Source organism: Propithecus coquereli, unplaced genomic scaffold (genome assembly GCF_000956105.1).
Source record: "Propithecus coquereli isolate 6110/MARCELLA unplaced genomic scaffold, Pcoq_1.0 Scaffold117, whole genome shotgun sequence".
Taxonomy (NCBI): Eukaryota; Metazoa; Chordata; class Mammalia; order Primates; family Indriidae; genus Propithecus; species Propithecus coquereli.
The window spans coordinates 1,851,363-1,867,150 of NW_012135747.1; the positions used below are offsets into that span (position 1 = coordinate 1,851,363).

The following is a 15,788-nucleotide window of genomic DNA, read 5'->3' on the forward strand; positions in this document are numbered from 1 at the left end:
AAAAAAAAAAAAAAAAAAGATTGGGAAAAAAATGACACTTGTCTTATGGGGTGGATGGCTAATTAGGATATTGGGTGAGTTATTGAACAGGGTGCAAAATAATGGGAAAGAGTGTTTATTTTTCACTCATATAATAAATCAAGTTGATAGGTGGTTCTGGGAAGTAGGTTATCCAGGGATCCAGGTTCCTTCTATTTTGCTGTTCTGCCATGCCCTAGGGTGATGCCATGTCTGTATGGTTAGCCCAGCTCATGTGACCATGTCTTCCTTTTAACCAGCCAGAAAGGAGGGGGAAGTTCCATTCGCTGAAAATGTACTCTAGCTGCCCATCTTAAACTTGGGGAGGAGGTGAGGCAGGGGTGGAGAGTTGTTCCTGTTATTAAAAAAATATATTTGTTGTAATAGCACTAACAGCCTATGGCCAATGAATTTTTTTACTTCATGTTTTGAAAAGTACTTTAGATTGTCTCCTTTAAAATACTGTTGGCAGGAGCCTTGGCACAGTGGCACAGGCCTATAATCCCAGCTGCTCAGGAGGCCAAGGTGGGAAGATCAAGTAATTGAGCCCTGGAGTTCAAGACCAGCCTGGGCAGCATAGTGAGACCTCATCTCAGAAAAGAAAGAAAGAAAGAGAGAGAGAGAGAGAGAGAGAGAGAGAGAGAGAAAGGAGGAAGGAAGGAAGGAAGGAAGGGAGGAAAAAGAAAAGAAAATACTGTTGGCAAACTGCATTCAGAATTAAGTTTATTGAAATGATAAACTTAAGTTAGGACATGAGTAACAGCTCTGCCAATTACTAGTGCTGTGAACTTAATCACTTCAAGCTTCAGAATTGATCTATAAAATGGAGCTGATAAGAGTCCTTATTTAGTACCATCACCATAGGAATTAAATAATTTACATAAAAAGCAAGGCTTCTGGAATATAATAAGGATTCCATAAATGCTAGGCATTTTGGTTTTGTGTTGAACACATCCATACATTTGGTCATCTCCAAATATTAAATCTTATACTCCTTTGTAGTTAAAATGTGTGAATATTATTGGATATTAAATTTTTAAAATATGATTTTTAAGAGGAAAGAAAAATTAGACTACCAGGTACAAAATAGAAGTATAAAATTTATTTAAAACCACCCACAAAGTTCTGTGTAATCAGGAATGATACAATTTGCAAGTTTTTTAAAAAACTCATGACAAAAATTTAAAATATATTTTCAATTACAGTATTCATTTAGCCTTATTCAGTTAGAACAATTTAAAAAAAAAGAAACTTTATGCTCTAAACAAATGAGACACACAAGGAAAATATAACAATTTCCACAACTATCTTTACATGTATGCTTCAATACTAATACATTTCAATGCATTTTGCTACATAAACATGAAATCATGTACAACTGCTGTGCACCAAAATTTAGCTTAATTAGATCTTTCAAGTAACATGCAATTCCAACTCACAAGTCTTCAAGTACTGCTAGTAAGTGTTCCCTTGTTTGCAGAGGACTAATTGTTGATCATGAATTGAAATCATCATGATTATCTCTTTCCCTTCTACATGGTGAAGTGCTTTTTCTTTAAACTGTTTCCCGCATGTGTTAAAAATTAAAAACGGACATTTGTGGAGTTTTAAAAGCATTCCCTTGCTAAGTTATTTCATTGTACAGGATATTTAATACAGTAGGACGGCAATAGGTAAAAATAAATCCCCCAAGCAAAAAAATCAAAGGGAAAAAAATAAATAGTAAATACACCCGAAAGAGAGAAAGAAGTCAGCTAGAAGATAGGAATATTAACCTATGAAATTGCTGTTTCTATATTGGGAATTCAGCACTACTCCATTTCACCATGGTGAGGAATCTATGAATATTTTACTCCCACCAATGATAAGCGTTCTGGCTTCTCCTTTGAACCAATGTAAACTTACTTGGTAGATAACCATATAGCATGAGAGAAAATGAACAAACTAGAAATTGATGTTTTCTTCTTACTAAGTAGTTTTGCAAGTCTTTTGTTAGGGAACACTTCAGGATTTCTTAGTAACCCAAATATGACCATCCACCCATATATATCAATGCAAAAGCTGCCATTAGTTTTTACTATAAACCATTTCTGGAAAAATATTTCTCTTAAAGCACCTATCACAATGTTATCTCATAAAAGTTAAAAAAATGAACATACATTGCAATAAAAAATATTTAATCTTTCTTTTTAAAGAGCTATTTTTGTAAAGTCCTAGTTGTCAGCCATTTTATCATAGCACAAACAGGCATTGACGAAGATAGGCAGTTACTGAACTCAGTCACCAGAAGGGGAATTTGAGTATTTAGAGCTGTTTGGCCTATTTTTTTTTTTTTTATTGTGACCCAGAATGTGCTAATGGGATAGCCAAAATAACCTGCTTCTTCATAGACATAAATATACTCATATTCATATCTATAAAGAGGTTACTAAAAACTTTACAAATATATCTCATTATTTTTCTTAAGTCTCTGGGCAAAGGTATGTTCATCCTTTGACCCAAAGATTTTATGTGACTGGAAACAAAGCAGGACAAAAAAACAAAACAAAATAAATTCAAATAAGTGGGAGACAGTACTCTCTCTTAGAGATGCTGAGAAGAAGTTTGCATTTTTACCATAAGGGGCTGGGAACTATGATGTTTACCTAGCACATTTTCTTCAAGAAATCTGCATTTCAATATAACTAATACATGAAACTTTGTGATGTGCCGACCTTAGTCTTTTTTAAAGCAATATTTTTTAAAAAGATACAATTTAGGAGATTTCCCCCGTTTCAGTCATACGGGGATAATCTTTATAAAAAGAGCTTTTTTTTAAGGAGGAAAAAACATAAAACTTCATAAATCTAAACCCTAATGCAGAAATTAGGGAATTTGGGGAGACCTTCCTTAGTATGCATGAAGAGAATAGCTGGCTAAATTAATAATGGAAACAAAATACTTAAGCATGTTTTACAAATAATATTTTATATTATGCTCAGATCAGGTCTGACAAATTTTCTACTCAGTAACACTCAGTCTTTGCTCATGGTACAGAAATGCACTTAGCAGTCTGCAGATATTAAATGTTTGTCTCAGATTGGTTGACTTGCTGTGTGATTGGAGCAAGCTATTTGCTATTCTTGCCATTTATAGGTTCTTCACCTGTAGGAACAATGTTCTCTGTCTAACCCTATGTATTGGGGGGAAAAAGTTGCACCATAGTAAAGCAGCTTGATAACCTAAAACATTATAAAGTATAAGATTATACTTTTTATTACTACCATATTTGCTTTCAAAATGGTTCCTCATTTTTTAGCAATTTTCCAGATAAAATTATTGCGGAGTAGACAGAAGAAATATTAAAAGTATTTCTTGCTTTTGAGCTGGTAGAGTGAACCCTCAGATTAGTGATAGGAGCACAATTCTCCCTCCTTTCTGCCCCTTAATTTCCCTTTATTATGCTCAAAACACAGCTTCTGATGGCTTTCTTATTCCTTCTTCCACTTACTTTCAGTTCGTTGTTTAACCTTTCTCATCTTTATTATAGAATAGCTCCTATTATTGCCAACAACCAAAGAATTCCAAAGGGGTATTTTTATTTACATTAGAAATAGCAAAGCCATACAGAAATAGAATATTTAACTTCTTATACAATTTTTTATAAAAAACTCAAACACTAATAAAAAGAGTTAAACATTATTGGGATTGGTAGAGGAAGAGCACTCAGATTATTAACCTGTGGTCTTGTGACTACTTACCTACTCCTAAAAACTGAATTTGCCTATACCTGAAAAGAGTTGAATGAAAGCTCTTGATTCTTTATGGCATTATACCTAAAAGGACTTCTGAGACAATATTTTAAAAGACAGTAAAAGACAACTTGACCAAGATCACTGCTATTCTTAAAATAAACCATGTATATTCAGGTAGAGGATCTGGGTAATGGAAACAGGACAGAGAAATGGGGAAGCAATAGATAATTTTAAAGAAAATCAGAGGAAAAAATTAAAACTTTAAAAAGAATGAAAGTGCACCTAGTCACATTGCAGCTTCGGTAAAATGATAAAATAAAAATAACAAGTAGAGTTGCTGGTCAAGGATTATAAGGTTCATACTTCACCAAATGGGGAAGAAACCAAATTACTTTCCAATATTGTTTCCCCTAAAATGAAAATCTTTCTGACAGCTGCAAGATTTCTTTCTTAAGAACAAGATAAGAGAGAATGCCTTACATAACAGTTGCTAGGGACAAAATTTCTACTTTTAGGAAAACTAGGTTTATATTGTTAACCAAGTGTTTTCAAAGTTGTACTAAATATAAATGGGTTACATGAACTAATGTTTTATACCTGATAATAATATTCCTACCTCAGACGAAGTTTTGCTTTAACACAGGGGACATGTACAGCTGAGCAAACCAGAAAACTTATGACCCAGGCAGGATCAGGGTTTTGCAGTAAGGGTGGGAAAGGAGTACAGCCAACAAGGTAAAGATTAATGATGGAATTTTAGAGATAAAAACATTAAATATTATGGAAAAAATATTAAATATTGCGTATTACCAAAAGAGAAATTCAAACACATCTAGCCCTTAAAAATAAAGTGAAAATGAAGCATGGCAAAATAAGGAATACCTTTGGATTGCTCGAGGGAATAAAATATATGCCTTTTGAAGCAAACAGTGGTATTTGATCAGGAGCCCAAAAGAAACAGGGATCAAAATAAAGTCATCCAGATACTGGAAGGCAGAGAATACAAGTTCGTAGAGTTCAACCAGGACAAAAATAGCGATGTCCTGCAGAAAAGCCAGCTCTAAAGTTTCAGAAATTAGCAGAGGAATTCACTTTCTATTTTACACACATAAGAGAAGCAAAAACATGCCAATGAATCTGAATACATTCAAAAATACACACATTTTGCTTCTGATGAAGGACATACTGATTTTGACTTTCTGAATTGCATTCCAGAGCCATGGATGACATCATTTTCCAAAGCTGTTAGCAGAAAGCTCAACATGGAGCACAATTTAATTTGGATAAATCCAGACCCCTTCAGCAATCAGGTACTGATTACATCACTCAGCTAAGTGTGTCATACAGCTGGTGTTACAATTACGAGTTCAGCACACTTATGGGGAAGTTTAGGAGCTATGCACAATAAAACAGTATTCCAATACATGTAGACAACCACATCAAAATAAACTATGCGGGGACTTCTTGTGAGGCCATCTAGGTAAGGGGCGTGAATGGACTGTACAATCATGGCTAGATAGTATATACAGTGGAAATATGCTTTCTTTAATTGCTTCAAAAATCCAATCTTTATAACTCCTTATACATGCTTAATACAAGTTCCAGGGGAATTGAAAGCTTATACTGTATAAACATTTGATATTTGTTTTTTCCCAGTGATAAAATACCCTCTGAGTGAGAGAATCAAATTTTCCTTCAGTTCTCCTAAACACAAAGTGTCCTTCATCTGTTTAAAGTCTAATTTTTAATCATAATTACAAACTGACATTAACATCTGCTCTATGGAGCCCAGTTATTGAGCTATGAGACTTCTAAGGTGGCTTTCACCACTGTGAGAGGCCACTACCATATTACCTTATTTCACAGTTCTTTTGTCATAAATTTCTACAAAAGATCAAAACTCACCATTGTATTAGATTGAGACAAAAAAAGATTTCCATGCATTAAGGTGTGAAATTGAAGGTTTAACTGTATATTAAAGGTTGCATACAGCTACTGATTTAGCTGGCACATGCAAACTAAATGCTGTGCCCACTGTTGGTGGAAGTTGTCATGCAATAATGTCATAATTTTTTCTCAGATAAAAAGCCAATATAATTTTTGTTTTAAAAAGAGTAGTTTAGGGTCATTTTCATACATGCTATTGTGAAATGATAATCAGTAGGAGTCCACTGGAGTAATGTTAGAAAGTAGGTTACTTCGTGTAAATGAAGACAGTAGCTCATTTACACAAGGGTATGCATTCAATTAAGTATGTACTGGGGTTATGTCTTAAGTAAGTTGCTTATGGATTTCACCTAGTTGACGTTCTATATTTAAAAAAATTTCATCCACATGCAGATTGAATAACAAAGATGTCGGAAAGTTATATAAGAGATAAACATGTTGCAATTTAATTTACCTACAGCTATACATTTTCAGACAGCTTCACTTTTCAATAATATATTTCAATTATGTTTATGACATGGTACATTTGGTACTTTGTGGATGAATTGGAAAGAAGCTGTAGGTGAAGCTGACAAATACAAGAAAAAAATTTCAACAATGGCCTAAGAGCCATTAGAAATGGAATTTCTAGGGGCAGCATGGGATTTTGTAGGATTCTATAATAGTCAGGAGTTATTCTCTCATTATAGTCGGTAAGTTTGTAGCATTTTATGAACTGGATGGGCTACCTTGGAGGTCATGAATCAATGAATTCAATGATCATACCATGGACAAAGGCAGAAGATTTAAAACCCAATCTGAATGCTAGGCAAGAGATATAAGAAAAGGTGATTATCACAGTAAAACAAAATAGAGGGGAAGAAATAATGTTAGATGACCAGTTTTATGAGTGAAATTGTCATTTCAAACAAATTTATTTCCTTGTTTCAATGAGAAAGAGCATTCTAAAAGCAATGTAGCCAGCATACAATCACAATGTGGCAGAACATTGAAGAAGCATAAGCTGTTTTAAAATCAGAGAATGGGATGGTAAACTGTTAAAATTAGGAAATATAGTCCAACAAAGTAGGAATCCAATGTGGTTCCCACAAAGGGATAATCAGTTTAGGCAGTCCATTCATGATGTTAATTACAACAATGGAATGGAAACATTTTAGTTGAGATTAGATATTTTCATATACTTGTTTTGGCAAGCTGCAACAAGTTTCACAAATCCCAAAAGTCCCCAAAATTAACATTGGTGTTTAAAGTTTAGATTGAGAAACTTCTTTAATGTTAGAGACAAATTTATTTGAATTATGGCAGATATATTACCACGGATTGTTTTGAAGGTAATTTGCTATTTCTTTTAAAAATGTTTGTAAGGGTATCTTTTAGAATTTTAATTCTTCAAGTTCACTATATCACAGGTGGTGATTCAAAGAGAAACAAAAGTGGCTGGTTCGAGTGCAGTGGTGTTTATAACTCTTTGATCGTAAACAGTTATAGATTTCTTTATTCATTCCCCACTCCCACTGTTTTACTTGACTAGCCTTTAAAAACAAAACAAAATAAAACCAAAAAGAAAAAATAAAAAATGCAAAGAAAAACAAAAGTGATACTTAAAATTTTCAGGTATTCAGTAAGTGTAGACTGGAAGAATGAACAGATGGGTGGATGGATAAAGGGCCATAAGACTTTATCCATTAAATCTGGTGAGGAAATAATTTCTAGTGGGAGCTAAGGCCTAAAATCTAAAACATAATATCACAAGGGTGTATTCCTGATAGTCTAATACTAGTAAATATCTTATCGAAGTAGCTGAAGCAATAAACGATCACTTATTTATATACTTATATGTATAAGAAACCTTAGGCTCACAAAAATATACATGTTTTAAAACGGAAATCTAAGGCACACAAAATACTAAAACAAATCAATGAATTACCCTATTTTACATATTCAAGAAGCAGAAATCTACTTGTACAAGATGATGGTCTATCAATGGACATTTTGTTATTTACAATCCCTTCATATTCCTTTACTTGGATTAGTCAAAAGCTTGAAACTGATACTTTGCACAATAGATTTTTTTTATATTAATAAGTTACAACATGTTTTTCTTTAGAGAGCTTGCTGGAACTGTTTGCTTTTGCACCAAAATTGTGAGTGTTAGCGGTTGTTGGGTTCCTATGGCATTTCCAAGGGAGAAGCACCATTAGGTTTTCCATACTCCCAAGGAATCTGACACTTTGAATGTTATAGCACCTCTGCATTTTAACAGAATCAAGTATTTCACTGAAAGTTCTTCTTGTTCTAAACATGTTGTTTGGGTAATCCTTTTTGTTTTACTTTAATTGAGTCAATAAAGTAATGGGAAAAAATAATGGGCAAATTAAAATAAATAGAATGTCTATTTTCCTGTTCTCTAGAACATAGGCAATTATCAGAGAAGATGAGTCATGGTTTTTCCAAATATAATATGCTATAATAAGATAAATTAATGTATTAGCTCTTAATGGACAAAGCCATTTCTACTGTTTAACTGGAGTCTGGGTGGGGGATATGTGATGATAATAGGAAATTTGTTTTAAAAAGATTTCTAGAGGAATTTTTTTCTTATTCTATATCAGACTTTCAGAACAAATAAGGCAATTTGGGATGGGTAAGGTTCTGGCTACTTAATTTTTACATTTTATCACCTTGAAACATTAGAAGCATTTGATTCTTCTTAAACCTATTCTGTTCCATCATCTCCTTTTGTAAACACCTTTCATGGGTCATACTGAGAAAGCTGGGATGAAAGTAAATTGAGGCCATTGTTGCTCAATAAGCCAGAAGAGACCCCCCCCTTACTTAGTTTTGAAGAAAATATTAATCAATATTGGTGATACGTTTCCTAATCCCAATTTTAGACATAATTTACAATTTTTGCATTAGCTAACTATTTTATATACTGTAAGTTGCTAATATTTGAATGTGAAAGGACACAAACCATGTATATGATTGGAATACATACTGCAGTTAACAAGATGGAACTCTACACAGCAAGGATAAATGATTTCTCTTGTATGCAAATATGCACAAACAATAGACAATAGGATTCTTATACTCTATTATTTCAAGTTACTTTTAAAAATAGAAAGTGCTTTTAAAATATATATTTACAATTTATGAACAGCCTCCAACCATTACTAACAATAATGAGTTATTTTATACAGGAGAAATATTTTAAGAGAGAAAACATTTCATACATTTATTTCAAAGGAATATGCCGATTTTCTAGCAATGATTGGAAGATGTTGGAACAATGGCACCATGAAATAATAATTCAGCTTATTTTTAACTGTGTCGATGTGGTTAAGCACCAGGAGCTGTGTAGAGTTAACACTGTTTATCTCGATTTTACATCATAGAACGTGAACCTGTTAAAATCCTCTAAAAATGACTCTTGTTTCATAGTAAACAGACTTAATTTAAAGCACCAAACTGAGTGATTCTATCAAGGTTAACACCTAACCAAAACATTTCTTTTATGTATTTAAAACTATAAAACATTTATTTTTGCTTAAAATGTGCACCTTCTACCAATTGTCAAATATAGTCACAGTTAAGAGTACCCACCCCATTTTTTTTTTACCTCAGACTTGAAATGGGTGAGATGAAGATATAGTAAACCACAACATGACTTTCTTTTAACAGCACCTTGAAAAAATACACTGCACTACCAAAGGCATTAAGAAGGGGAGAAAAGCCTTCAGACCCAATGGTTATAGGGCCCTGCAACATGTGTGAGAGCATAAGGGGACACGGTGACGACATTGTCATGGGTTAATGTTAATGCTTTATGAGAAGGAATTTGGTTCAATTCATTTACTTCAGAGGACAGTTCAGGACCCTCATTAGCTGCCTGGTGTTTTTGCTCTGAGGCTTTCATCTTCTTATTCTTAGCTTCTTTAGCCTCAAACTTAATCTTGTTTAGTTCAAAACCATGTTGGGGCTTATTCAGGTTTTTGTGCTGGTAAAAAACAAGGGAGAGGCGAGTAGGATGATTACGGTTTGGGTGCTCAACAGGAGTCGTAGCATGAAGCTCCCGCCGGGCACACTCAATTAAAACCGAGCCGTGTGCAGGCGCTATTGCCACCCCGCCAATATTGGCATCCAAGAAGATGTGCTCGCTGTCTGACCAATACTCATCAATGTGGGGCAATTTCTCTTCAGCAGGCGACAGGAGGTCATCAGAGAGGGGCTCATCTGATAGGGGCTCATCTGCGTCAGAATGCTGCTCATCTTCTTCTAGCAGAGAGGAAGCAAGTTCATGAGGGAAGGTGAGGAATGGGGGCTGCTGGTTTGGCTGATTAGAAGTTAGCTGCTCAGGTGGACCAGTGGGAGGCTCAGAATACACCAAGGAATCTGTCACAGGTGTAGATAGGGCGGGAAGAGGAGCCACTTCACCAGGCTGTGCAATTCCAGTGCATTCCCCAGCAGTTGCATTGGCACCGCTGTGGCTTCCATAAGGCGTTGTGCAGTGGGGTATGCTATTTCCTTCTGAAAACCCCTGCGAGGCTGCTGCATCACTCTTCAATGGAGCTGTGGTGGCTGGAGCAGTCTTCGGGGAGCAGGAGAAACCTGGAGATAGGTTTGCCTCCTTTGCCAGGTGAGGAGTGGATGGCATCAGGGAACAGGTTTTAGTGTTTTCTGAAACTTTAAAGATAAAATGGGGTTCCGTTTCACTTTTTATTTCAGGTTGCACCGTCTCAGTTTTATTCCCTAAACAGAGAAAAGGACACCAAATGTGAAGATAAATACAAACTTTTTTTGGTAGCTGTTGTCTTTAAAAGGTATTTTTATAAGAGAAGTACAGAGACTACAATAAAACATTGATGTTGGCCAGTTTTGTTCTATTTGTTGGTAATCATAACTCAAATGCACACAGAATTAAATATTATATGTAGTTTGGTATGCTTTTTCACCCAACAAATTTCCTTGAAGAATTCTTCCCTTGGCACGTAATCATAAGTAAGTGCAAAGATTCAGCCAAAAGAATGGATATTTGTTGTTTAAAACAGTAAAATATTAGAAATGACCTAATTGGCTACGAAGTAAAAAATACAACTGTACATTGGGATATTGTGCAGGTACCGTAATATGATGACACAGAACAATATTTAACTATTTAAAGAGATGTTTATATATATTTTAAGCATTGCATGACTTCATTTTCCAAAAAGTAAAAATAAGTAATAGTTTATAAATATTTCTGGGACAAAAGCATCATAATTGGCAAAGTCGATTATTAGGCAGAGGGAAGTCATACAAAAAATTTTTAGTTGAAATAAAACTCTGTGACCCTCAACAGCAAGAGCATTTCAGCTTCATTTCTTTCTCACTAATTAGGTAGATAATTATTATCATACAGGCAAGTGTGAGTTATTTGCTCAGATCCACACAAACCTCCTATCAAATGGAAACATTTTTCTTGAGGACATTCTTTCTGTCCTTAAAAAAATCATTGGAAGCGCACAAGCAGCAAATTTTAAGACCAAGAAAAGGAAAAGTAAAGTAGCCATATTTTAAAATAACTAATATAATAATAGTAACATTGACTAATTTCAAAGATCTGCAGTTCTCCTCTCAGATGATACAACCTGGAGACATGACACTTCTCATTACTTCAAACCCAAGCAATGACAGACACATCAGGAAACCTGTGCTATTATCTATGGTGGTCTCTATTATTTATTATACAGGTTGTCAATAGAAAGTAAATAATAGGAAGGAAAGAATAAAAATAGGGATGCGTAGAATTACAAAGGAACAGAAGGTTGTTGGCCATTGGACTTATGGCCATTAATATCAGGAAATACACTGTAAGAAAATAGCGAAAAGATGACATCCAAAAATGATTCGCATTTTAACCAGCATCCTATTGGAGAATGACACAAGATGAAAATGATATGGTTGCTCTTTATAAGCAACATAGAACCACATATGTGAATCATAAAATAAACCTAAATTAAATACATGTAAAATGGAGCTACAAGGAAGAAGGAATAATAATTCTCCCCACTTTGCCTCTTTAGTATTTCTCTGTATTGAATCCTTTCCAGCATTATATAAATGCCTGTACTGTCATTTCTCTCATCTGACAAAAACAAACAACCTCTCTTATCAATGTAACAATAAAAGAAGCTAAGGAATATCCTGTAATTCTAAGTTTGAATATCAGTGTAAGTCCAGGATGTATTTTTTTCTGTAGCTCCTTAGAGAAATGGCTGATTTTAGATATAGGGCAGAACTCTTTACGATGAACCTGGCACATCTTGTTACAGAAGCAAAGAAAGCCATCGAAGACAACTGGGATTGTGACAAAAGAACTCAGAAACTAGCTGAAGAGGTTCCTATAGACCAAAGACGGAACAAGTTGAACATTTTTCTTCTCTTTTCTTTCTCTCTCTCTCTCTCTCTTTCTTTCTTTTCTTCTTTTTTATTTATTTATGTAACACAGAGTCTTGACCTGTTGCCCAGGCTAGAATGCAGTGGAATCATCATAACTTAATGCAACCTCCAACTCCTGGGCTCAACTATTCTCCTGCCTCAGTCCCCCAAGTAGCCAGAGCTATAGGCGTGCACCACCACACCCAGCAAATTTTTCTATTTTTTGCAGAGACAGGGTCTTGCTTTTGCTGAAGCTGGTCTTTTTTTTTCTTTTCTTTCTTGATCTTGGAATTCAGGTTGGTCTTGAACTCCTGGCCACAAGTGATCCTCCTGCCTAGGCCTCCCTGAAGTGCTAGGATTAGAGGAATAAGCCACTGCGCCCGGCCTTCTTTGTACATTTCTTAACATTTTTGTTAAAAAAACTCCTCTCAACTTCATAACCTTCACGGCATTCCACTGATCACCTTCGTAGCCAACCAAAAGAATTCCTCTGGTTCCTCTTCCATTTCCTCACAAATCCACTTTTATCCATTCTCTCTCTCTTTTTTTTTTGAGACAGAGTCTCACTCTGTTACCAGGGCTAGAGTGCCGTGGTGTCAACCTAGCTCACAGCAACCTCAAACTCCTGGGGTCAAGCGATCCTCCTGCCTCAGCCTCCTGGGTAGCTGGGATTACAGGCATGTGCCACCATGCCCGGCTAATTTTTTTATTTTTAGTTGTTTGGCTAATTTCTTTCTATTTATAGTAGAGACAGGGTCTCGCTCTTGCTCAGGCTGGTCTCGAACTCCTGAGCTCAAACGTTCCTCCCGCCTCGGCCTCCCAGAGTGCTAGGATTACAGGCGTGAGCCACCGCGCCCGGCCCATCGTTCTCTATTCCACCATTCTACTGCATCTGCTCTTGCAGGGCCTCTAATAGCCTTTGCACTGAATGGGGAAATTTTAGTCTTCACATCACTGGACAAAGGAGGAGCATTTGACAAGTCGGTCCTTCCTTCCTTAAAATACTAGTCTTTGGTTTCACTCTTTCTTTTTTTGAGACAGAGTCTCACTCTGTTGCCCTGGCTAGAGTGAGTGCCATGGCATCAGCCTAGCTCACAGCAACCTCAAACTCCTGGGCTCAAGTGATCCTACTGCCCCAGCCTCCCGAGTATCTGGGACTACAGGCATGCGCCACCATGCCCGGCTAATTTTTTCTATATATTTTTAGTTGGCCGATTAATTTCTTTCTAATTTTAGTAGAGGCGGGGTCTCGCTCTTGCTCAGGCTGGTCTCGAACTCCTGAGCTCAGACAATCCGCCCGCCTCGGCCTCCCAAAGAGCTAGGATTACAGGCGTGAGCCACTGCGCCCGGCCCTGGTTTCACTCTTATCTCACCAGACTTTCTAAATTTTCCATGCCGTTTCCTTCTCATCTCTGAATCCTCTAAAAGTTGAGAATTCCCAGGTTTTGTTCTTGAATTCCTTTTATCCTTCTTTCAGATTCTTGACTTTCATACTCTCTGTATGCTGCTGACCTGCCTGAACTTCTTCTCTGCCTACCTAATACAACCATTGGAATGCCTGACAAGTTCTTGAAATTGATATGTCCAAAAGTGAGCTTCGGATCTCCCACCATCTATCTTTCCGAACCTGTTCTTCCCTCCCCATTCCTCTTGCTGACTGCATCCTTCCAGTTCCCTCAGGCCTCTTAACCCTTGACACTTCTTTTTGTCTTATACTCTATGTTTAATCTATCAAATCCTGTTGACTCTGCCTTCAAAACATCATCAGAATCAAGACATTTCTCCTGTCCTCCTCATTAGCCACACTGGTCCATTCTCCATCCTCTCTCTCCTGAATCGTTAGGATAGTCTCTGTGATCTCCCTACTTTTTTGTCCTCTGCCTCCTTTTATTATAGTTTCAACCCACTAACCAGAGGGTTACGTTTGAGTCAGATCATGGCCCTGCTTTATTCTGAAATCTGCAGTAACCTTCTCCTTACTCACAATGAAGGGCAACATCTTTACAGAAGTCTACAATGCGTGGGCTGAGTTGCACACACACCCCTCTTATAACTCTGATCTTATCTGTTCCTGTTCTGCTCATTTCACACTCTGCTCCAGTCACACCGGCCTCTTTACACACCTCAAACAGTCAAGGTAAAGTCCTGCCTCTGAACCTGTGTACTTGCCATTTCCTCTGCCTAGAAGATTATTTTCCAAATACTGACGTTGCTGACCCTCTCATTTCCTTTAGGACTTTATTCAAATGCCATATTCGCAGTGAATCCATTTTTTAGCAGTCATATTTAAGTAGAAAAATCTCTTATAGCATTATCTGCCTTCTCTTTCACTAGAACTTTTCTAACACCTAAAGCAGTTTAAAGAAGTTCATTGACAGTTTTCATAAGACACTAAAAAAAAAAAAAAATCAAAAGGCTTCAAAGTGATGTTTAGTAATATCTGTTGACTGGATTACAAAAAAAAACCAAAACAAAACAAAAAAAACCAAATTGATGCTAAAGCTGATCAAGGAAGGCTTCTAGGAAGTCATGTCATTCATCTATACCAAGAAAAATGAGTAGGGCTTCAAATTATATGGGAAAGTCACAGGAACAACGATAAGAATGTTAAAATATAAAAAAGGGTAAGTAGAAAAAATTACCAAGAAATACTAACAGGTCACTTTTTTGTTGACTTTTAGTTTGGGCACATATGTAGAAATATATTCAGTATCCGAGTTTTAACTCCTAACAAACTATAATAATAATGACAAATTAGACTCAAGAACAATGAGTTAACATTTGCTCTAAAATTTCTCTTTTCATAATGTCTCATCACTAGGACAATAACTAAGATAAAGGAGAGGGAAAGTAACATGAAAGGGAAAGTCCAAACTCCTTCTTCAATGAAAGTTGTAGAGAGAAAATTAGCAGGTTGCATAGTACTCACCTAAGAGTGGCAGTGAGGAAGCCTTAGTGTTGTTTGTTGTCGTGGTGCTGTTATTCTTCCGCTTGATTCTAGGAACGAGTTTCTTCTCAACTGCCCTTATCTTGTGTGCCAGAACCTCTGTCATCATTGCAGCCCTTTTTTTCCCAGAACGAGGAACAGGCTGAGTGAAACGTGTTCTTTTTTTGCGGCAGGGTGTGAGGACCTCAATAGCCCCAGATTTGATCTTGGCATCCATTCCGTCCCTTGAGCCAAACTCATCTGTGTCTGAAAGTTTATAAAGAGGTAGCACATGGAGCTGCTCATCTTGAGGAATAACACCCAATGAGCGGTTATCTTCTCGTGTTAAAGTACAAACCTGATAGGAAGAAAACATGAAATGGGAAATATAGGTTGTGTACAGTCACTATAGTTATTCCTACATTCTTTTTGTTGCCATTGAGAAAGGACTATGTATTCCCAATTTATTAATTGATTACTGATGGTCTATTTATTTTGGATAAATATCTTATATCAAGGTACCTAACTGTACTCCATTCTGGTAACTTATCATTTGTTTATAAGCAGACTAATTTTGAGTCGATTTTATAAATAATAATATTATACAATACTTTTTTTTATATTAAAGCTTCTTGTTACATTCCATCTTACTTCATTGCCTAAGTTAAGGAATGGCTCTTAGATTGTGTTTAGTGAGTTTATATTAAGTGTTAATTATTAAGAAGATATGTCTGGAAGCAGACCTG

At 36.0% G+C, this 15,788-nt stretch overlaps 1 protein-coding gene across 1 annotated transcript in view; it reads right to left on the minus strand.

The window, feature by feature from the left end:
- Window positions 1-9,279: 9,279 nt before the first annotated feature.
- Window positions 9,280-15,788, minus strand: part of TET1 (tet methylcytosine dioxygenase 1) — a 137,957-nt gene continuing 131,448 nt past the window's right edge. The window contains exons 10-11 of the mRNA XM_012658512.1: window positions 15,046-15,400; window positions 9,280-10,448 (exon numbers count right to left, since the gene is read on the minus strand). Of these exons, the coding sequence (XP_012513966.1) occupies window positions 9,436-10,448; window positions 15,046-15,400 (1,368 nt within the window). The 3' untranslated portion in view covers window positions 9,280-9,435. The remainder of the gene's footprint in view (window positions 10,449-15,045; window positions 15,401-15,788) is intronic.